At 37.8% G+C, this 23,120-nt stretch overlaps 1 protein-coding gene across 2 annotated transcripts in view; it reads right to left on the reverse strand.

The window, feature by feature from the left end:
• Positions 1-2,522: 2,522 nt before the first annotated feature.
• The window catches only part of DLGAP5 (DLG associated protein 5), a 40,981-nt gene continuing 20,383 nt past the window's right edge, over positions 2,523-23,120 (reverse strand). Inside the window, exons 13-19 of one of the 2 annotated variants that reach the window (XM_045451038.1) lie at positions 17,614-17,706; positions 13,604-13,820; positions 9,285-9,477; positions 7,264-7,315; positions 6,435-6,681; positions 5,166-5,215; positions 2,523-3,009 (exon numbers count right to left, since the gene is read on the reverse strand). In XM_045451038.1, coding sequence (XP_045306994.1) covers positions 2,869-3,009; positions 5,166-5,215; positions 6,435-6,681; positions 7,264-7,315; positions 9,285-9,477; positions 13,604-13,820; positions 17,614-17,706 — 993 coding nt within the window. In that variant the 3' untranslated portion in view covers positions 2,523-2,868. The remainder of the gene's footprint in view (positions 3,010-5,165; positions 5,216-6,434; positions 6,682-7,263; positions 7,316-9,284; positions 9,478-13,603; positions 13,821-17,613; positions 17,707-23,120) is intronic. The other variant, XM_045451039.1, reaches the window with a different exon arrangement.

A 23,120-nucleotide genomic window follows, 5' to 3' on the forward strand; every position in this document is an offset into this window, starting at 1 on the left:
ATCAGTGAGTAAATGCAAGCCATCTGAGAAACAGTATGATCTTGGGTGAAGTGGCTGTCTTCACCTGAGGTAGTTTTCACACAGGGATGGTACCTGAAGCCTGTTTAGAAACACTTCTAGCAATTAAAGGAAAAAAATCTTTCCGTCCTAAAGAGGGATGTGAGCAGCACATCACATCTTATTTGGAAAACTATGTTGGGGCACCTGGGTGGCTCAGTCAGGTAAGCATCCAACTCTTGATTTTGGCTCAGGTCATGCTCTCACAGTTCATGAGTTCCAGCCCCTACATCGGGCTCTACACCACTGATAGCATGGAGCCTGCTTGGAATTCTCTCTCTCCCCCTCTCTGCCCCTCCCATGTGTTCTCTCTCAAAACAAACTTTAAAAAATAATTAAAAAAAGAAAACTATGTTAATTCCTTACTCTAACATTCTGATCTTGACTATTCCACAGCTATGATTAAGTGGAAAAACTCGCTAAGTGGAAAAGCTATGGAAAAAAGAAGGGACTTGGTTTACACAAAATTACTGAAGTCCTGAGCCTTGGTTCCTTTGTCTATAAAATGGTAATACATCTTTTGTAGGGTTACTGTGATTGTTGAATAAATATTGTTTGCAAAGGGGTTGTTATATAGTGGTAGGTCCTCAATAAATGGAAATTCCTTTTTTTTTTTTCATTTTTGGAAAGATGTTTGTTCTAACCACCTATATTCCTTCATTGTAACTTTAAGGATTTGCCTAATACCTCATAATTCTAGAGGCCAATAGCCCAAGAACACTGTCTAGTTGTAGGGCAAATTGATGGCTGCTACCCATCCATTCCCTGCTTCCTAATAGTCACAGTTTTATTCAGGTATAATCCTAGATAAAATGGGGAATCCTGATTAGGTAAAGACAATCCCTGGCTAAACTGCAAACGGAGATGTGGCATTAGATGGCCTAACCAGACTAAAGGAAAGAACATACATACTCTGATTACAACTGGCAGCCATTTTGTGACCCCAAAAGGACTCAGCCAAAGATAAGCTGACACCAAGGATAACAGAATGAACTATGAATAGAATGTTTGACTATCATTGAGTTGTTGATTGCAAAGTGCCTGGAATCACCCTGACAACTCATGAAAATAATAAACTTGCTTGTTGGGGCTCCTGGGTGGCTCAGTTTATTAAGCATCTGACTCTTGATTTCGGCTCAGGTCATGATCTCACAGCTATGAGATCAAGCCCCGCGTTGGGCTCCACACTGGGCGTGGAGCCTGCTTAAGATTCTCTCTCTCTCTCTCTCTCTCTCTCTCTCTCTCTGAAATAAACATTTAAAAATAAGTAAACCTCCTTGTTATTAAATTAGTTTGAGTTCATTTTACTATTACTAAACAGCCAAAAGTTCTCCGAACAATAGTACATCTTACTAAATCTACAAAAAAAAAAAAATCATGTTTACTGCCATTGTTTTTATTCTCATCTGCTTCATCCTTGAGGGCAAATTATTTTATTGTTATGTTGCATGTTGCTTTATATAGATTCTAAGTCTTTGGGTTACCTTGCACCAACCTCTTTTGCATGCTTATATGCCTGGGCCCTTAGAACATGTTTCTTTGTTCTGCATGTCTTGCTTGAATTATTCATTAACTGGCTATTGGAGCCGCTTTTCTCTTTGGTAAGACAAGGCATTCTAAGGACATTCTTCTAAGCCAACACCTCACATAGTCTAACTCTTCATATGAACTTGATAATAAATACTATCTTTCCCACAAGCCTAACATACCTTTCTCTGATAACAGAAGTGGGTGTGTTTCTTTTCTTTTTGAAAACCCCTAATATTACAAGTTTATCTATAAAGTTGCTGCTTGTTTGGCTAATGCCTCCAATCCTAACTTATTTAGTGGCAGAAATAACTGGAACCAGGTCTGATTACAAGCTTTACCTACTATGACTCTTCTTGGTACTCTGTTATTCTCATGGCCCTGTTGTCTACAATCTTATAATGAAGAGTTTTATAAAAGAGAAAATATTTCAAACACATTAAGTGATTGATATAATTTTCTTCAAGGGAAGAAGGCATCTCCTTAGGTTGTCAGTCACATCAAGGGGAAAATGAAAACAAAAAGGGAAAGATTTAATGAGCCCCTCTAATAGTTTAAGCATTTGAAACTGCAGCATGTAAACTGACTTTAGATTCCAGAAAGCTCATTTAAAGAAACACAGTACACCCTGGAAAATGCAATATGCAAAGCTGTTTAACATCAACAAATTTTTTTTTTTTTAAACGTTTATTTATTTTTGAGACAGAGAGAGACAGAGCATGAATGGGGGAGGGTCAGAGAGAGGGAGACACAGAATCTGAAACAGGCTCCTGGCTCTGAGCTGTCAGCACAGAGCCCGACGCGGGGCTCGAACTCACAGACCGCGAGATCATGACCTGAGTCAAAGTCGGACGCTTAACCAACTGAGCCACCCAGGCGCCCCTGACATCAACAAATTTAAGAGTCCAAACTAAAAATAAAGTATAAAAAGATGCAAATATTTCTGTCAAAGTTTAATATTATATTTTGATTAAACTGAAGAATGTTCATAAGCTCTATGTTAGTACACTTAGCTTTAAGCTTATACATTTTAAACAAGAGAGGCGAGGTGATGTACATTTTTTATTCTGCATAGTTAATGTACAAAATATTCCCACTTCCCTTGAAAAGCACTATAGTATCTAAAACAAACTTTGATGAACACTGAATGTTAAAACATTTTATGACACTATATAAATTGAATAGAAGTGAACACAAATACATACTCTTTAATTTTTCAAAATGCTAAGAATATATCACAGCACTGATAATATGAAAAAAAAATATTTGGATTCATTTTTAAATTCAAAATTCTTCTGGATGTTCTTCACTGAGGGGCCTTAGAGGTGAAAAGGTAATCAAGTTACCACCAAAGGAAATGTGTCTGCCATGATCTGGATGTCTCCTCTCCACCTGAGTGAATGTATTACCACAGTTTAGGCCTGGCTGGAGAATAAATTCAGAAGTCACTACATCACGTCTTTCACCAATTAAGTCTTCAACAATGCAATTTAATAGGTTAATTAATAACATAAATAACACATTTTGTATAAAATAATACAATTATTACTAGCACAATGAATTTGCTACTTTCCAGTAGATCTAATTTCAATATATACTTTTTTAATTGAAAAGGTATATCAGGTATATATGCCTTAAAGGTGACTAGTAATATGTGAATGTACTTCAGCAGTATATGTAGGATGAATAAAATTAAGGCCATATCTTAAGCCACTTACACAGATTCCACAAGTCCTAATCCATATAACTATACTTAATAGGCTTTTTACTAATGTGATCCTGCTAGAATCTGTTTCTTTTGTTCCCCCTTGAGCCCTATTTCAGGTTCAAGTGATGCTAAAATAGGTCTAAAATAGATAGGTGGACCTATAGAAATATAAAATAAAAAAAGTCTAAGTTCTAATATTTACAAAAGTGGAAAAGAATTCACAGGGAGACTAAATTCTAAAGTACTAAGATTTGGGGCGCCTGGGTGGCTCAGTCGGTTAAGCACCCGACTTTGGCTCAGGTCATGATCTCGCGGTCTGTGAGTTCGAGCCCCGCATGGGGTCTGTGTTGACAGCTCAGAGCCTGGAGCCTGTTTCAGATTCTGTGTCTCCCTCTTTCTCTCTCCTCCCCCGCTCATGCTCTCTCTCTTCTCAAAAATAAACAAACGTTAAAAAAAATAAATAAATAAATAAAGTACTAAGATTTATCAACAAGATAATACAGAAGATAGATAACTGTGAAGCACTTTTAATCACAGTATTAGTACAAAATGAAATATTATGATACATTAATTTCCAGATTTAATTATAATATCATATATGTCAGAACCAAGCATTTGGAGTTCATATCTGGGAACAGGATTATATCAGATTTGTATAAATTGGCCTTATGCTGAAATCCCTGACTCTAAGATCAAGAAAGCACCGAGTATGGGCCATAATGATACACTTCATTCTGCTGAGACGCAAGGCGGCACAGAAGCCTGAACATAAAGAGGGCATCTTTGAAAATTATGAAGGCCAACTTATACAGAAGTCCTTAAGGAATTAGGGGCTTAAGGAAGCCAAGTATTTGCCAGGCTTCATGAGGTTAACAAAATTATTGTTCTTTTATCCTACATTTGCCTTAATGAATTTTTTATATTCTGAGATCAAAGATTAGCAAACCAAGACCATTTCCTGACCTAAATTAGCAGCTGGCCCTGGAAAATTTCAAGATAAGGCTATAAACCAGGGTTGTCAACCTGGCTACACATTAGAATCACCTGATAATGGTCCTACTCCAGACTGTTGGAATAAAAATATCTGGGGGTAGGGCTGAAAACCAGTGCCGTAAACACTTAGTAAGCAAGAAAGCACTCTTTCATTCATGCCAGTGACAGCATCATGATCATGAATCAGACAGCTCTGCCTAAAGAGGAATTTACAGTTCATAAGGGAAATAGATTCCCAAAATTATAATCCGTTTCAGGAATATAATATATTCATATTACACTATTAATAAGAGATTAAATGTGTGCATTGTACACCTATATCTATATATGTAAATCAATAGGGGAGAGATGAGAGCTTTTCTAGGAAGGCTTCACAGAAGGGTCAAGGTTTAAACTAGATACAGAGGCAAGAGGTCAGCAAAAGTAAAGGCTGGGGAGCCTCTAAACAGAATACGACATAAATATAGTAATCTAAAAGAATTAAAATGAAAATAACCAATGATAACTGAAGGTAGGATAGACATTATCTTCCCAACTGTACATTTCTAAAGGCAGAAACCTTGCCTTATTTTTTCTTGCATCACTTAGAAACACCCAGCATAAGCCAAGCTACATATTAGATATATAAGTATTAAGCCAGTTTGTCATAACAAATTTGAAACATAAATGTTTTGGGAAATAAATCTTCAGAATTTAGTATTAGAATATGCTATATTTTAAAGTATATAAACATGGATAACAAATGGATTTCACAGTACATGCAACAAAAACATAGAAATTTTAAACCAACTTTGTACATATACTGAAAAGTGAGTAGTACCATTTTATAAAACAAATCTAGAATACAAAGGAATTTTTCAAATTAAGTTGGAAAACTTACCGAATCAAGAAGATGGCATTCAGTAGTGAGACTTTTAGTATCAAACAGTACTGAAAAACAAAAAATAATTTTTAACTTTTAAAGAATATCCTCACAGGGTTAGAAATGGACAACACCTGAAAAAGACAAAAAGTTCCATATATGAAATGCTATAACAAAAACATAGGTCATCTTATGCTGTGGCATTTTTTTTTCCTTAATGTTTATTTAATTTTGAGATAGACAGAACTTGAGCAGGGGAATGGCAGAGAGAAAGGGAGACACAGAATCTGAAGCAGGCTCCAGGCTCTAAGCTGTCAGCACAGAGACCAACGCAGGCTCGAACCCACGAACCATGAGATCATGACCTGAGCTGAAGTCCGATGCTTAACCGACTGAGCCACCCAGGTGCCCCAGTGCTATGGCATTTTTAAAAATGTACTTGAATTTTTTAGTAAAATTCTTATCCTTAAATTCAGTATAAAGAGTCTTCTACAAACAAATCTCACGTTTGTGATATTAAAGGTACCACTGGGCGTCCAGGCTGGTGAATATCTGGAGATTTGGGGAGAGTGGTGCATTTGGAGGGTATAGAAGCTTTGTACCCTTTCCCTATCCCTTGCCCTATGTATCTCTTTCACATGGCTATTCCTGAGTTACATCCTTTTATAATAAACAGGTAATAAACCAAAGTTTAGGGGATTAAAAAAAACAAGGTACCTGAAAGATGCTAGCTGGAGTACATTAAATGTCTGGCCAAGGTTACATTTATTTTGCTTTAGGCCCCAGCCAGAAAAACACCATTGAGTAGCAGATGAAAACAGCAGGTGAAACTATCGCACATTATACTATAACAAAAATACAAGAGCCATTTCGTATTGCAGAACAATCATAACAAAGTAGATAGGAAAAAGGCAATATGGAAGAAAAATAGGGCATTCTGAAGAAAGGTTTGAGGATGTGCGTTGAAAAGGACGTGAAATAAAACAATAATAAACTTCAGGGAATTTCTCTGAGTCTGCACAAAGAAGACTGCAAATAGGTCTGATGCAAAATGCTACTTAGTTCCAACATGGATTAGTTTTTAATAGGTCTACTTCAAAAGGTTTGAGGTGTAGAGTGGGATTCTACAACACATACTAATTCTCATAAGGTATTTACTATGAATGTCCAGTTTTTCAACACTTATTCTTAGAAACTGGTACCCTGAAGTATTTACGATAATCTGTGTATTAGTCCAAATTCATTTATTTAACAAAGTGTCATCTAAATATATTTAAAAGACCTCACCTGACTGAGAAATTTTAGTTTCCTCTTCCTGTAAGATATTATTTTGTGACGCTGTATTTTTTTCAGGGCTGCTCATTAAAACATCCTGTGCTGTAACTGAAGAATTTAGTTCCATTCCTTCCACATCATCTGAAATTTCTTCCTTTTTGTTATCATTAATATCATCTCTCACTTCACCAGCAGGTAGAGGCAAACTCATTCTTTCACTGGGTAAACGATCCATCTCAAAGCTTATCTTGTTTGTACCCTGGAAGTAAAAAAATACTTTTACATTTAATTACCCAAAATTGGAACAAATAGAAAAAGTTTTGTTGCTATTCAAAATAAAAACAGAAGAATGACATTTGGAACATATGCTAAAGAACATTGTAAACCCCACTATGTTGCTTCTTGAACAATTAGTTCAAAGAATATTATAGCAACAGTATGATTGAAGGAAACTTTCTCAGCAAGTGTCTATGATACTCCAATTTAGTGACTGGCAAACATTTTTTTGTGCAGGGCCAGATGATAAGTATGTTAGGCTTTGTGAACCACAGAATCTCTGCCACAACTACTCAACTCTACCGCTGTACTGTGAAAGCAGCCAGATATAATATGTAAGTGTGGTTGGGTTATAATAAAACTTTATTTACAATAATAATTTTGATGGCAGTTAAAGAACACAAAATGGCACTATAGTTTCAAACAAGCCAAAGGTCTTTAAAACAAGAATTATCATTTTATATGACTGACTTAGATTTCCAGAATGGAAATTCTGGGAGTGGTTTATGGAGTTACTATACATAATGACATAAACTGCTATCTACTACACTGGAATCGAACTTACATAATTTACTTCGATTATATCTTGTAATCCAGGACACGGAGTATCTTCTATGCTGTTCCAAAAAAAAGAAAAAAGCAGCACTGTAATCAGATAATTAAACACACTGCTATCTTTTTACTTGTGTTTTGATATTGTCCCTCATGAGTCAAAGATGGATCCGGTCCAAGATCAGACCTGGTCCAAATAGGCTAGTTGTGGACCACAGCTACAAGCAGGATGGCCACAAAACCCAGAAAGCTCACAGCCGGTTACCATGCTGTTCAGTCCACCAGCAATCTTTTGAACCTCGTCAAATCCAGAGCTACCCACATACTAGAGAAAGGTTAGAATAAAGCCAACTCCTGGGAGTGTGGAAGAAACAACTCAGTTACCTATAGCTGGAGTTGGCTACATTCACTTGTTCTCTACAGCATAATATATTCCAATCTCAAAGTTCATAACTTGTATTCATTAGAAATATCTGTCTCAACCTCTTGCAAGTCATTTTTTAAAAAAAAAATCCTATTTTTCCAGTTTTCAACTTCATGTTGCCTTCACCTCACAAAGTTGTTTATGTGTAAGTTGCTCTTTCAGGATTATTTTTGGGAATTAAGTAAAAGATTTTTTAAAGAGTACTTGTATTATCACTTAAATACAATTATGGACCTTCTCAGCACAAGATAATAAACTAGAGATATATAAAGCAAAGTAACTTGCATTTAAGAAATGACAGTAAATTGGTATTTTATAACCCAGATTTCTAGAATATTTAGTTCCCACAAAGGTTAAATATACCTTGGTTTATACTAAAAATTAGAAATCTGGGGCACCTGAGTGGCTCAGTCAGTTAAGCATCTGACTTCGGCTCAGGTCATGATCTCACGGTTCGTGGGTTCAAGCCCCGCATCGGGCTCTCTGCTGTCAGCTTGGAGCCTGGAGCCTGCTTTGGATTCTGTGTCTCCCTCTCTCTCTGCCCCTCCCCTGCTAACACTCACTCTCTCTCTCTCTCAAAAAGATAAATAAACATTTAAAAAATAAAAAAAATAAAAATTAGAAATCTTAAAATATGTTCCATGAAATATTTAAGAGCAAAAACTTTCATTTGTTTCCTCTACTTCAATTCGTAGGTGTTCTTTATTTTACTTTTTTGACAGCCTTCTCTGCTGTGATGGCTAAGTATTCAATGCTATCCCGTCTCCAGATTAATAATAAATCCAACAGTCCTCTCTTGGCTCCAGATGATAATTTTATTTCCTACTTACCTTAAAGTATCTTTTTTTCCTATCAGATTTCTGGTATCTTTATGTTCCACCAACAAGGACTATATAGATAATTTTGATGCATTTGTAGCAGAAAGAATACAGGGAGCATCCAATTTTACCAATTATAAGCTGAATTTGGGTAAGTTGCTAACTTTTCAAGTTACTAACTTGAAAAATGGAGATCTAATACCTCACAGGGTTTTGAGAATTAAATGAGATAATACATGTTAATAACCTAGAACCATGTCTAGCCCATAATTCTTCAGTACACATTAGCTCTCCCTTATTTATGCTCTGTTATCTGTCAAGATAGCAATCTCAAGGTACTTTCTATAGAAAGTACAAAAGTGCCTACCTCTCAAGGACCCTGTAGGGAGGCATCAAACACTGCTGTTTAGTAAATGATGAAAATGAAGCTAAGTGAGTTAACTTATCCCAAAGTTTCACAGCTAGTATGTATGCCATAGAGCTGGTTTTGAGCTCAGATTTATCAAGCACCAAAGCCACAACGTGTTTAACACCAAAGGACACTGTATTGTTTCCTTTCTTCTTAGTTCTGCAGAATTTATTCTGCCCATCTAAATATAACCAATTACCGATCAGAAATTGTAAGCCTTAGTTCCCTCATTTAGGAAACAGAAGTATTTTCTATATGTCACAGGGTCATTGTGAAATCTAATAAAAAATACAGGTCTTGCATATTTTACCAGGTTAACAATCTGAAATGATATTTAATGTCAGCATGTGTTATAGTCTAGATAATAACACATGAAGGAATACCTGTTTTTAGGAATAGTTGAAAGCAAAGTCTCCTTATCAACATGTCCACATGTGGTACTTGAAGGATCAGGATTCTGTGGTGACACAGTTTGTCTCAGAACGCCCATCTTAGACCTGTTCTCAGACACAGCTTTGCTGACAGACTTAGGTGTCCTAAGTCTTTGAGAAAGACGTTCAGAAGAGATAGAAAGTCCTAGAAGATGAAAGAAATCATCTCAGTACCAAAAAGTTCCTTCATTCACTTTTCATTACAACAAGGAAGACAGTGCAAGTTCTTCCTATTACCCTACCAACTAGCCTCCTTCTCCAGTAAAATGTCTGTTAAAGACAAATGCCTGGGACTTTCAGTTAAAGATAGTATTGAACACACACATCAGATTCTGTTTCCTCTTGACATCCCACTACTTGACGCAGTAACAGAGATCATCTTAAAAGGCAGAATGTCACAAGGACAAAGAATCTTTTTTTTTTTTTTTTTTTTAAACTCAGTGGCTTTTTAAACCTGAAATACAATTTTCCAGGACAAAGGGAACTAAAAGAGAGACAACAATAGTCAGAAAAATTCAGAAGCTGTAATGTAGATGAGTGAGTAGGATATTACTTACTAGACCCAAGAAAATAAATCCTAAGTCACAGTCAGGAAAGAGGAGAATCAACCCAATTTATACCATAACACCCCTCAAAACAACTGGTGGCCTCAAGTATCTCTGAAAGCAGAGATGAAAATGGAGCTAAAAACAGGAAAAACAAAGTCAGTTTAAAGAACAAGTGGAATCCTTTCCTTATTCTGCACAGGTAGTCAACATGCTCCTTGCCACCACCCAAACCAGAAAAAGAGAGGGTTATTTCCTGAAAAAGGTGGAACAGAAGGTCTCTGAGTTAGGGGATACCAGGTAAGGTTGAGATGGGGACTATGTGGAAAAAGGGGATCTGGTGAGTATTTACAAACTATTGAGACATTCAGTTTTTTCCTCCCACCTGGCCCCTGAAAGGCTGGTAGCCAGAATTCTATCTTCTAGGCAGCAGACTGAAAGAATCTTCTCTGGGGAATCTGACTAGCACATGAGAACAGACTTCAATATAGTGATGTGTAGGGTCCCAGTGTTATGGTACAGCTAAATCACATGACAGTAAAGACCACATCACCCAAGTGCTGCTGTGCAGAGACCCACTCTTAACCACAAGCAGGCAGTCAATGATCGCCAGACACCCAAGGAAAGCCTCTAATATGAGAGATGGAAACCAAAACCAAACAGACAATGGGCACCTGGGTGGCTCAGTCAGTGAAGCACCCGACTTTGGTTCAGGTCATGATCTTGTAGCTGGTAGGTTCCAGCCCCACATCGGGCTCTGTGCTGACAGCTCAGAGTCTGGAGCCTGCTTCAGATTCTGTGCCTCCCTCTGCCCCTCCCCTGCTCACACTGTTTCTCTCTTTCTCTCTAAAAAATAAATCATAAAAAAAAAAAAAAAAAAAAAACCAAAACCAAAACCAAAAACAAAAGAAAACACCCCAAACAGACAAAAGTATCTTGGAACAAATACTGACTCTACAGGGGAATGAAAACATAAAAGCTATCATTAACATCCTCAGAAAGGTAAGACAATACACTTACCAAACCAGTACAGAATGTTATAAAATGGAACATTCTGAGATGAGAAAGAGCTCTTGGGAATTTAACCATGAGAGGAAAACAAGACAAAACAAAGCATACCACCATGAGAGCCAATATGAAAGTTGAGGAAATCCAGGAAGTAGAAAATGGCAAGTACAGGAAAAATTATAAAAATAGTCTATTTCCCAGGAAAAAAATAAAATAGGTATTTCTGAAAGAAAGATCCAAGATAACCAAGGAGAATACATCATAGGAACAATTCAAGAAAAAAAAAATCTATATCTTGTTCAGAGAGAGGGCTTCAAACAACTCAAGATTCCAAGACTCCTGTAAGAACTAAAAGTGGCTGTCCCTAGGGAGAAACAAATGGGATGAGAGGGGCTTTTGGGGGGACTTCTGTTCTGTAACAGGCCTCATATGAACTAAGTGCTCTGTAAATAAAACTCAATTTTGACAAGATAGTGTTGGGCCATGAACCTTAATCTCCCCAGTCAGAAGTGCCACACTGGGTCCATGAAAGAACAGACAGTGATGAGTTCATAGTAATGGAAACTAGTAGGATCCTCAGGAAGTTAGTGGCAAGGAGCCACGTTACTAGCAGGAGGCAATTCCTGGGTGGAAGTGAAGCTGCTTAGAGTAAAGCAAATAAGCCAGACCACACCAGGTATGATACCTAAATTGACAGGAAGATTATAATATACTTGAGGTGATAAATTTACATTTTAATGTAAATATCAGATAACAGCTCAAGCTTATTTTCAGAAAACTTCCCAGTAGACACAGTGAAATAGGGAAAAAACATCCCTTCAGCTGATTAGTACTTGAAGAGGACTTGGACCCTTTCTCCCTGAAAACAAACATCTATGGGCACCTGGGTGGCTCAGTCAGTTAAGCATCCAACTCTTGATTTCAGCTCAGGTCATGATCTCAGGGTTGTGAAACTGAGCCTCATGTAGGGCTCTGCACTGACAGTGAGAGGCCGGCTTGGGATTCTCTCTCTCTCTCTCTGCCCCTCCCCTGCTCTCTCTCTCTCTTTCAAAATAAACAAACATTAAAACAAACATCTAGCACTTAAAGCACTGATACAAGTTTCTACTGAGATTTACAGATTACTTCAGCTATGACCTCTCATTACACGATGTATATATAAATAATTTCAATCTAGATATATAAATTCAATCTAATAAAGATAGCCTATGGGGCGATTGGGTGGCTCAATTGGTTGAGCAACAGACTCTTGATTTAGGCTCAGGTCATGATCTCACAGCTAGTGAGTTTGAGCCCTGCATCTGGCTCTGTGCTAACAGCGCAGAGCCTGCTTGGGATTCTCTCTCATTCTCTCTCTCCCTCCTGTGCTCACACACTCTGTCTCTGTCTCTCAAAATAAAGAAACTTACAGAAGACCATAGGGGAGGGGAAGGAAAAAAAAAAAGTTAGAGAGGGAGAGAGCCAAACCATAAGAGACTCTTAAAAACTGAGAATAAACTGAGGGTTGATGGGGGGTGGGAGGGAGGGGTGGGTGGTGATGGGCATTGAGGAAGGCACCTGTTGGGATGAGCACTGGGTGTTGTATGGAAACCAATTTGACAATAAATTTCATATCAAAAAAAAAAAAGTTTAAAGATAGCCTATGAAAAATAGCTATTGGGGGTGCCTGGGTGGTTCAGTCCATTGAGTGACTGACTTTGGCTCAGGTCATGATCTCACAGTTCATGAGTTCAAGCCACACTGTCAGTGTGGAGCCTGCCTGGGATTCTCTCTCTCTCCCCCTCTTTCTGCCCCTCCCCCACTCACATGAGCATGCTTTCTCTAATAAATAAAAACTTTAAAAAAAAATAGCTGGGGCGCCTGGGTGGCGCAGTCGGTTAAGCGTCCGACTTCAGCCAGGTCACGATCTCGCGGTCCGTGAGTTCGAGCCCCGCGTCAGGCTCTGGGCTGATGGCTCAGAGCCTGGAGCCTGTTTCTGATTCTGTGTCTCCCTCTCTCTGCCCCTCCCCCGTTCATGCTCTGTCTCTCTCTGTCCCAAAAATAAATAAACGTTGAAAAAAAAAAAAAAATTAAAAAAAAAAATAGCTATTAAAAATTGTAAAAGAAAATCATAAGATCAGAGTTAGAAATCAGTTAGAAAATTATAAGAATGGTTTCCTAAAGTATTAAAAGCTGGTTTCACTGGAATGCTTTTAAATTAGGAAATTAGTACATTTATTGTATTTCATAAAATCTGAGCAAAAGTTTTAATACAAATGAAAATTAAACCAAACCCACTTTCCAATGAAGCACACACAGTTGTGCTTCATTTTAAAGCACAACTAAAGAAGTATGATGATTTTAATGCCTAAGATGCTTTGCATCTTAAATTCTAATCCAACTAACCTGAAGAAAATCACCTAACTTCTCATGTTTTTATCATGTCCCTTACCGCTTGGGATCCTGTGACCTACTCCACAGGATTGTGGGGTTAAGTGGTAATAACTGATGTGAAATCACTTAGGAAACACAAAATCCATTTTAGAAGATTGGTCACACTTAAAGTAATCTAATCATACACATCACAATGTGCCTTGCATGGGTTTGTGAGAGCATAGTCTATCTTCCAGACCCACAGAGAGTTTATAGGCCTTCGTGTGAAAACTACTTTATACGTCTTATACAAGCTCCCATCAAACCCAAATATTTCTCTCAAGGAGTCTTAGCAAAAAATCTAACCTGAAAAGGATTTAACGGGACTTTCAATTCTGAAAAATCCAGCATCAAACACTATTGTATCAACTTCCTTTGGCATTACAGAGGCCGCTGCCTCCACATGTTCTTCCTTCTTCATTCTCTCTCTCATTGCATTTTTTATGGCAGCTAGGCGATTTCTAGCTGCAATTCTTCCATCATCCTCTTTGGATTTACTTGCTACACCTGAGACAACTTTTTTCTGCAAAGAGAAATTATGACATTTATTAAAGCTACTCATTATCATCTTACAAGAAAAACAAAGCATGCATAGCTATTTAATACATTTGGGGTGCCTGCGTGGCTCAGTCAGTTGAGCGTCAGACTCTTGATTTCGGCTCTGGTGCCAGGGGTCAAAAGGTAAAGGACAAAGTCCCTGCTCTCGAGGAGTTCACAGCTTAAGGGAAGGGCTCGATGTGGACATTAAAAAGAATAAATGTCATGATACAGACAAAATCAGACAACTGTAAGAGAATACCAGGCTATCACCTAAATCAATCCTAAGAGTCATCCAGAAAGGCTTATAGGAAGTAGCACTAAGCTGGAATCACAGTTAGCCAGGCTACAAGACCAGGCGAAGAAAGGGCTGGAACGTGCAAAAAATAGCATGTTTGCAAAGCCAGAAGTGAAAGAAAGCATAGCAGAGCTGGGAGGTAACAACAGATAGATTTTAAAATCCCTTGCATGTAACCATTTTAAAGAGCCACATTTATACAGAGGACAAAGAAATAGAGTTTATCGATGACTTTTAATCAGGAGATTAACATTATCGGCTTTGTGTTTTGAAAGGTCATTCTGTCTATAGCCTGGAGAATGGAGAACTGACTGGAGGTTACAAGTCAGTTAGGAAGGAGACTATTGCACTGATACTGGGTAAAGATGATAGTAATTAGATTAAGGAGGAGAAATGGAAAAGCCATGAATGGCTTCAAGAGATATGTTAAGGCGGAGAACTGAGAGGACTTAGCAATCTATTGGATGTGTGGAAGGTAGAGATGGTGAAATAGAGAAAGGACTAAAGAAGACACCTCAGACACCTAGTGGGAATATCATTCTCTGAGACAGAAATATCAATGTGTGTGCGGATGCCTTCAGTTTGGGATTTTTTTTTTTAATCGTTTTAATGTGTATTTTTGAGAGAGAGAGACACACACAGAGTGCAAAGGGGGGAGGGGCAGAGAGAGAGGCACAGAATCTGAAGCAGGCTGCAGGCTCTGAGCTGTCAGCCCCGATGTGGGGCTCAAACCCATGAACCGTGAGATCATGACCTGAGCTGAAGTCGGACGCTTAAGTGACTGAATCACCCAGGTGCCCCGAGGCATAATGATTTTAAGTTTTATGGAGTCAGGATATATAGAGGTAGAGCTTAGCAGTACATGTGGTTTGAAATACAGATTTGGGATTCATCACAGGATGGGGAAGATTGCACAGAAAAAATGTGGAAGGAAAGAAGAGAGTTGAGGTAGGAATAAGAGAATCACAAACATTTAAGGGATAAATGGAAAAACAAACATACAAACATGACTGAAAATGGGTACAGAGACAGGAGGAAAAATTAGAATATAATTTCAAGAAAGAGGGAATCAACTGTATTTAATCCTGCAAAAGGATTAGATTTTATAATTAAGTAAGTGTCTAATAACTCAGCAACTAGAAAATCAATACCCCTGGTGATAACTGTTCTAGAGGCATCAAGAAGGGTGAAGTTGACTTGCAGTGAGTTGGAGAGATAAGTGAGGACCAAAACAGTAACCGCAGAGTACAGACAACTTTTCCAGGAAACTTGTCTGTGATTCGGAGATGGGAACATCACAGGTTTAAGGGTTTTTTAATGTAAGCAAAGCTAAGACCCTCAAACATGTCTAAAAACTGATGGAAAAGAGAGAGGAAGAGAGGAAAAAAAGGCTAATTGATGGAATGACAGATCGATGAATAAGTAAGAGGGAAGAGGATCAAAGTATAGGTATTAATTTTACTTTATTTGTTTGATAATCTTAATAGTAGCCTGTAAAATAGAGTAAGAGGAGAGAGACACCTGGTGATAAGGGACAGAATTACAAGGCTCTGATATAAAGCTATCTGCAGCACTGATGATGTTCATGTTTCCAGGACTGAGTACTCAATAAGAAATACCCATGGTAGCTTCAAATTGTCCCAGCATTCTTCACTGTTTAGCAGATTTGAAATTCATTCAATTAATTTAGTCACTGTCCTCAGCGTCCTTGTCATGAGACTTCATTAGTCAAATAATTTGGTAATAAATTCTTTTAAATTCTTATTTATTTATTTTTGAGAGAGACAGAGAGAGCATGTACACGTGTGCGAATACGAGCAGGGAAGGGGCAGAGAGAAAGGGAGAGAGAGTCCCAAGCAGGTTCCACACTCAGCTCGGAGTCTGACGGGACTTGATCTCATGACCATGAGATCATGACCTGAGCTGAAATCAAGGGTTGGACACTTAACAGACTAAGCCATCCAGGTACCCCTGTAACAGGTTCTTTTAATACTCTACTATCTTAAGTCCCTAAGATAGGATTTAAAACAGACATTTTATTTGGGTTACATAAGAATAAAGTACTAAATTAGAAACCTAATTCTATAACCAAAGGTATTCTTCTAAAATATAAAGAGGGGTACCTGGGTAGCTCAGTTGGTTAAGCACATCTTAACCAACTGCTGAGTTGGTTAAGCACATCTCCTGATTTCGGCTCAGGTCATGATCTCTTGGTGGTGAGATCGAGCCCCTCGTTGGGCTCTGCACTGGGCATACAGCCTGCTTGGAATTCTCTCTCTCCCTCTCTCCCTGCCCCTCCCCCGCTTGTGCACGCGCACACTCGCTCTCAAAAAAAATACAACTAAATAAAAATAAAATATAAAGAAACACTGGCAATGCTCTAAGGTGGTTTGAGAAGTATCCATTTGACCAGAAACTCTGAGTTCAAAACATTACTAGAAAAAAAAAAAGTACTACAAATAGAGAAGAATGGAATCTTTCATGTTAACAAAGCAAATTTTAGAGAAAATAGGAAAGCATCTTGTATGCTTTTACAAGATAAAGCATAGGGAAGAAGACATGTTCTAAAGAGCCATTGTCCCTCTTTCCTATTTAAAAACTATTTCATTTTGAAATAGAGCACACAAAAGAATATATAAAAACAAAGAGGTGGCATAGCCTACTGATTAAGAACATGGATTCTGGAAAGAGAAGCCTGGCCGTGAAACATAGCTCCGCATTTGGCAAGTGATTTAATCTTTCTGGACGTGAGGTTTCTCAACTGTAGCTTGGGGAGAACAGAGCCTACTTCACAGGACTATTGTGATGATTAAATGAGCTTATACACATAAAATACGTAGAACAATACTTGGCACACACTAAGCATTATATCAATTATGTAGTACTCCTGTTATTATTAGAACAAAATGGATGTTTTACAACAAAATGTACAGTTTGAAGTGTAAAACAAACATGCAGGGGTGCCTGAATGGCTCACTCAGTTGAGTGGCCAACTCTTGATTTCAGCTCATGATCTCACAGTATGTGGATTTGAGCCCCGCACCTGGCTCTGTGCTGACAGAAAGGACCTTGCCTGCGATTCTCTCTCCTTCTCTCTCTGCCCCTTCCCCAATCATACTGTCTTGCTCTCTCTCTCTAAATAACAAATAAGCTTTAAAAATATATTTAAAACAAACATGCATATACCCACTATTTGGTAACTTAGAAGCCCTTTGCATGTCCCCATTCAATTATAGCCCCTACCTCCTGCCCTCCAGAAAGAATTTAGTGTTTAGCTGAATTTAAGATCTGGCTGATTTAGAATTTAGCTGAATTTCATTGCTTCTTCAAAGGCAATCCGGACGTTGTATGTAATATATGGAACTTTATTGGTAAAAAGATGAAAAATCTGAAGCTAAATGTTTTTAAAGCTGAAAAATAAAAATTCATTAAAGTAGAAGTATCTATGTTAGAAATTTGGATATAAAACCCACACACTTACCCGAAAGACTTTTTTGTTTGTATTATTATTGTTCTGCCATCCAGATTCCTCAAGTTTAGTCAAATTGTTGAATTTTTGATTTACATCTTCTATCTGTTAGTAAATAAAGCACGTTTATCAGATTAATCCTAACTTTATTAAAATGAAAAACCAGTGAACTGAAGCTTCAAAAAAATTGAGAATGGTGAGTTGGACTGATGGCATATAAAATTAGACGAAGCCATCCTCAATTTAGTATTCAAATTAAGAATTCTTTTTTTTATTATTTTTTTAATTTTTTTTTTCAACGTTTATTTATTTTTGGGACAGAGAGAGACAGAGCATGAATGGGGGAGGGGCAGAGAGAGAGGGAGACACAGAATCGGAAACAGGCTCCAGGCTCTGAGCCATCAGCCCAGAGCCTGACGCAGGGCTTGAACTCACGGACCGTGAGATCGTGACCTGGCTGAAGTCGGACGCTTAACCGACTGCGCCACCCAGGCGCCCCTCAAATTAAGAATTCTTATGGTAAAATTGTTATTTGTGCTTTGACAAACTTCCAAAATCTACAGAAAAGATGTCAAATATGAAGAACCCTCCTAATTTATTTTTGACCATTAAAATGTAGGAGGGATATCCTAGATGTTTGTTTCCTAAACTATACAATGTGAACACGGTATGTCTTTTTCTTTCTTTTTTTTTTTTTTAAACACAATGTCTTTTGCAAATACTTTCAGTCTGTGGCTTGCCTTCTCATTCTCTTGACAGAATCTTATTTTAAAAGATACATGTAATATACCTACTAGCAGGATAAGAATGTATGATCCTTATCCTTCTGGTATGGTCCTCATCTCAACTAGTTATCTAAAGTGGCGCCTTCTGTGCACCACTTTAGGGAAGATCAGAACAAGCCTTCCCGCATTCCGGTCAAGGCTTGCGTTCTTACGTTAACCTCCACGGGGCCTAGAAAATGTAGACCCAAGAGAGGTCACTGTATAGGTGTGGACAAGATGCAGGGCCAAAGATGGAGTCAGTGTTGTCAGTGTATGATTCCCATCTTTCTGGTACTTCCAGTCTCCTCCAAAGAGGAAACCATTGTTAATAATTTAGTAAACATGCTTCAAACCCCCTATTATGCATTTATACACATGCATACTCTCAATTTCTCTCTCCTGAAAAAATGTAAATGTCAAAAAGATTCAGGATTACACTATGACCAACTGATGTTCAACAATGTGTCAATGTAATCCAATGAGGAAAGGATAGTCTTTTCAACAACAGTGCTGGGGAAATTGGATATACACACAAAAAAAGATGAATTTAAACTCTTACCTATATCATACACAAAAATGAACTCCAAATGAATCATATACCTAACTGTAGAGCTAGAACTACACTTTTAGAAAAAAACATAAGAAAAATCTTTGTGAGCTGACATTTGGCAAAAAAAGAGTTCTTAGACATGGTGTCAAAAATCACAACATAGAAGAAAAAAGTTGATAAGTTGAATATCATCAAAATTAAAAACATTTACACTTCAAAAGACACCATTAAGAAAACTAAGACAAGCTACAAAGTGGGGGAAAATATTTGCAAATAATATTTCTGATAAAAGACTTGTCTTCAGAATATACAAAGAACAGTTAGAACTCAATAACAAAAAGACAAACCCAACTTAAAATGGCCAAAAGATCTGAATAGAAATTTCACCAAAGAAGACATTTAAATGGCTAACAAACACATGAAAAGATAATTATCATAATTCATTAGGGAAATGCAAATCAAAACTACAACAAATACTTCGTACCCACTAGGATGGTTCCACTAGACAGACAGTAACAAGTACTAGTCAGGATGTGGAGACATAGGAAAACTCACACATTGTTGGCAGGAAAGTAAAATATTACAATCACTTTGGCAAACAGTATGGCAGTTTCTTAAAAGTCAAACGTAAATTTACTATATGTCCTAGCAATATCTAGATATTTACCTCAAGAGAAATGAAAACTTATGTCCACACTAAGATTTGTATGTGAATATTCAAAGAAGATATTCATAATCACCAAAGTAGAAACAATCCAAGTGTCCTTCAACTGGTGAATAGAGAATGGTGTATTTACCCAAAGAACTACTAGTCAGCAATGAAAAGGAACGAAGTACAGATACATCGCACAACATGGAAGAACCTCAAAAACATCATGCTAAGTGAAAGAAGCCACATATGAAAGACTACATATGGTATTATTTTACTTAATATGAAGTGTCCAGAAAAGGCAAATCTATGGAGTAAGTTGCTTGGGACTGGGAGTGGGAATGGGGATTCACTTGCATACAGGAAAGAAAGGTCTTTTAAAGCTGAAAATATTCTACACTTGGATTGTGGTGACGGTTGCACAACTCTGAAAATTTACTGAAAATCATTGAACTGTGCATTCAGAACTGGTAAGTTTTATGATATTAAACTTCAGAAAAGCTCTTAAAGAAAAAAAAGAAAAAAAAAGTCCCAGAAGGCAACTTGAAGAGGCTCCCAATGGCCAAAGCTGGGAAATGAGTATCAACAGATACTAAATATAAACAATATAAACACATCAAATACCTTCAAATCTATCAATTATTAATATTAAAAAACAAAATTAATTGGTTACCATTGAATGATGCTAGTGAAACAACTCATTATCAAAACTGGAAAATATGTAAAAACTGGTCATAAAGCAATACTTAACATCACCATGACTACCTCAACACTATTCACGTCAGGGCCATACAGCAATGGACATTATCTTTCCTTCACTTTTTCTCTACTCTGAATACTGTTTTTGCTTTTCATTTGCTTGGTTTTTATGTATCTATCATCAATTCACCTCTAAATTTTATAAAAACCTCCTCTGAATACAATTTAAAAAGCAAACAGGGGCGCCTGTGTGGCTCGGTCAGTTGAGCATCCGACTCTGGATTTCAGCTCAGGTCATGATCCCAGGGTCACGTGATGGAGCTCCGCTCAGCCTGGAGCCTGCTTGGGATTCTCTCAATTTCTCCCTCTGCCCCTCTCCCACTTGTCTTTTTTCACTCTCTCTAAAAATAAAAAATAAGTGAAAAAGCTAGCAAACAAATCAGGTATTATATATTTAGCTCAATCTCACACAGACCAATCTCACAGGGACCAGGTCCTCCTGCTCTAATTTCAACCACTGCTTCGTAAACTGCACACCTCACCACAACTCAGCCCCAATTCCCTTACCCCTTTCTGACACTCAGTCCCACCTCCTCCCATTTCTTGGTTTACTCCATCATTTTTGTGAGGTACATTCTCACTTGGTTTTCTAAGAAAGAGAACATGGGAGGTAAAATTTGAGACTGTGTGTGTCTAAAAAGTGCCTTTTCACCCTCACATATGATTGGTTGGGTACAAAACTCCAAGTTGGAACTTATTTTCCCTCAGAAGTTTGAGGGCATTGTTTTCTCAGCTTTCAGTGTTGCTGTTGAGAAATCCTATTCTGATTCTTGATCCTTTGTATAAGACTTGTTTTCTCTCTCTGGAAGTTTCTAGATTTTTCTCTTCATCCCTAAAGTTGTACAATCATATTTAGTAATGTGCATTGGTGTGGGCTTACTCTGATTCACAATGCTAGACACTCAATGGCTCCCTTCGATCTGGAATTCAGGTCCTCCAGTTTGGGAAAAAAATTTCAACTATTTCATTGGTTATTTCCTCTCCATTATTTTTTCTGTTCTCTTTTTCTGGAATTCCTATTATTTAGATATTATACTTCCTAGACCAGTCCACTTAATCTTCTTATCTACTTCTTACCTTATTCAATCTCTGCTACTTTACATCTCTCTCTTTGCTCTATTTTATGGGCGATCTTAACTTCATATTCCATCTTTCTACTGAATCTTACATTTTTGCTCTCACAGTTTTTAACTTCAAAGAATAATTTTTGTTGTTCTATGAATGTTTTTTTAATAGCTGTTCTTAATAGACAGATGAAACATCTGTTCCCTTTGAGAATATTAACACTTGCATGTAAAAGTTCTTTTCTGGGGTGCCTGGGTGGCTCAGTCAGGTAAGCAGCCGACTTCGGCTCAAGTCATGATCTCAAGGTTTGTGAGTTCAAGCCCCGCATTGGGCTGTGTGCTGACAGCTAAGAGCCTGGAGTCTGCTTCAGATTCTGTGTCTCCCTCTCTCTCTGCCCTTCCCCTGCTTGTGCCCAGTCTTTCTGTCTCTCTCAAAACAAATAAACATTAAAAAAAAAAAAAAAGTTATTTTCTCCTTGTATTATCTTCATTTCCTTCATCCAAAAAGTTTTCTTCCTGAGAAGAAACTTGCTTTTGACTTTTTTTTTGCTTTTTTTCAGATTCAAGGCTGTCCTCAAATGTCTAATGACTTTTGGCTACTGGTTCCTGAAATAATATTTTGTATGTACATCTATAAAATAGGTCAAGAAGCTAGAAAGTGTCATCTCCTCCCATGCTTTTCCTGCTCTTCCTAGTGATTCCCTCCACTATAGCACTTTGTACATTAGATTAGAATTATATCCTGTGTCTGACTCACTAATAAACTACAAGCTTCTCTGGGAGAGAGAATGTGCCTTACTTTTCAACTTCTGGTATAATGCCTGGCACACAGTTAGAACTCAATAACTGCTAGATGATCTGAATTAGTAAGGACTAGATTTGCTCATTTTTCGAAAGTGCAGAATCATTACAGTCTAAACAACATTCCAAACTATCCAGAAATCATCCTGACAACACAAGGAAGAAGTAGACATCATTTATAAAATTTAGACAGTACTTTATTTTTTTTTCATGTTTATTTATTTTTGAGAGAGAGGGAGCGCACATGAGTGAACATGAGCAGGCGAGGGGCAGAGGGAGAGGGAGACACAGAGTCCGAAGCAGGCTCCAGGCTCTGAGCTGTTAGCACAGAGCCTGACGCAGGGCTTGAACCCACAAACTGCAAGATCATGACCTGAACCGAAGTTGGCTGACTCAGTTAACTGACTGAGCCACCTAGGTCCCCCTAGACAGTACTTTACAGTTTATAAAGATGCTGTCTGATATCTCATTTAACATTATTGATACCTAAAAAGCAGTTCCATTACCCCCATTTTATTATTGTTAACCTCTTTTTTTCAGTGTTTATTCACTTTTGAGATACAGAAAGACAGAGCACAAGTGGGGAAGGGCCAGAAAGAGAGGGAGACACAGAATCCGAAGCAGGCTCCAGGTTCCAAGCTGTCAGCACAGAGCCCAATGTGGGGCTTGAACTCACAAACTGTGAGATCATGACCTGAGCTGAAATCAGATGCTTAACCGACTAAGCTACCCAGGTGCCCCAACCTCATTTTTTAATCTCATTTTTTTTTTAATTTTTTTTTTCTACGTTTATTTATTTTTGGGACAGAGAGAGACAGAGCATGAACGGGGGAGGGGCAGAGAGAGAGGGAGACACCGAATCGGAAACAGGCTCCAGGCTCTGAGCCATCAGCCCAGAGCCTGACGCAGGGCTCGAACTCACGGACCGCGAG

The sequence above is a fragment of the Leopardus geoffroyi genome, chromosome B3, assembly GCF_018350155.1.
Source record: "Leopardus geoffroyi isolate Oge1 chromosome B3, O.geoffroyi_Oge1_pat1.0, whole genome shotgun sequence".
NCBI classification, from domain to species: Eukaryota; Metazoa; Chordata; class Mammalia; order Carnivora; family Felidae; genus Leopardus; species Leopardus geoffroyi.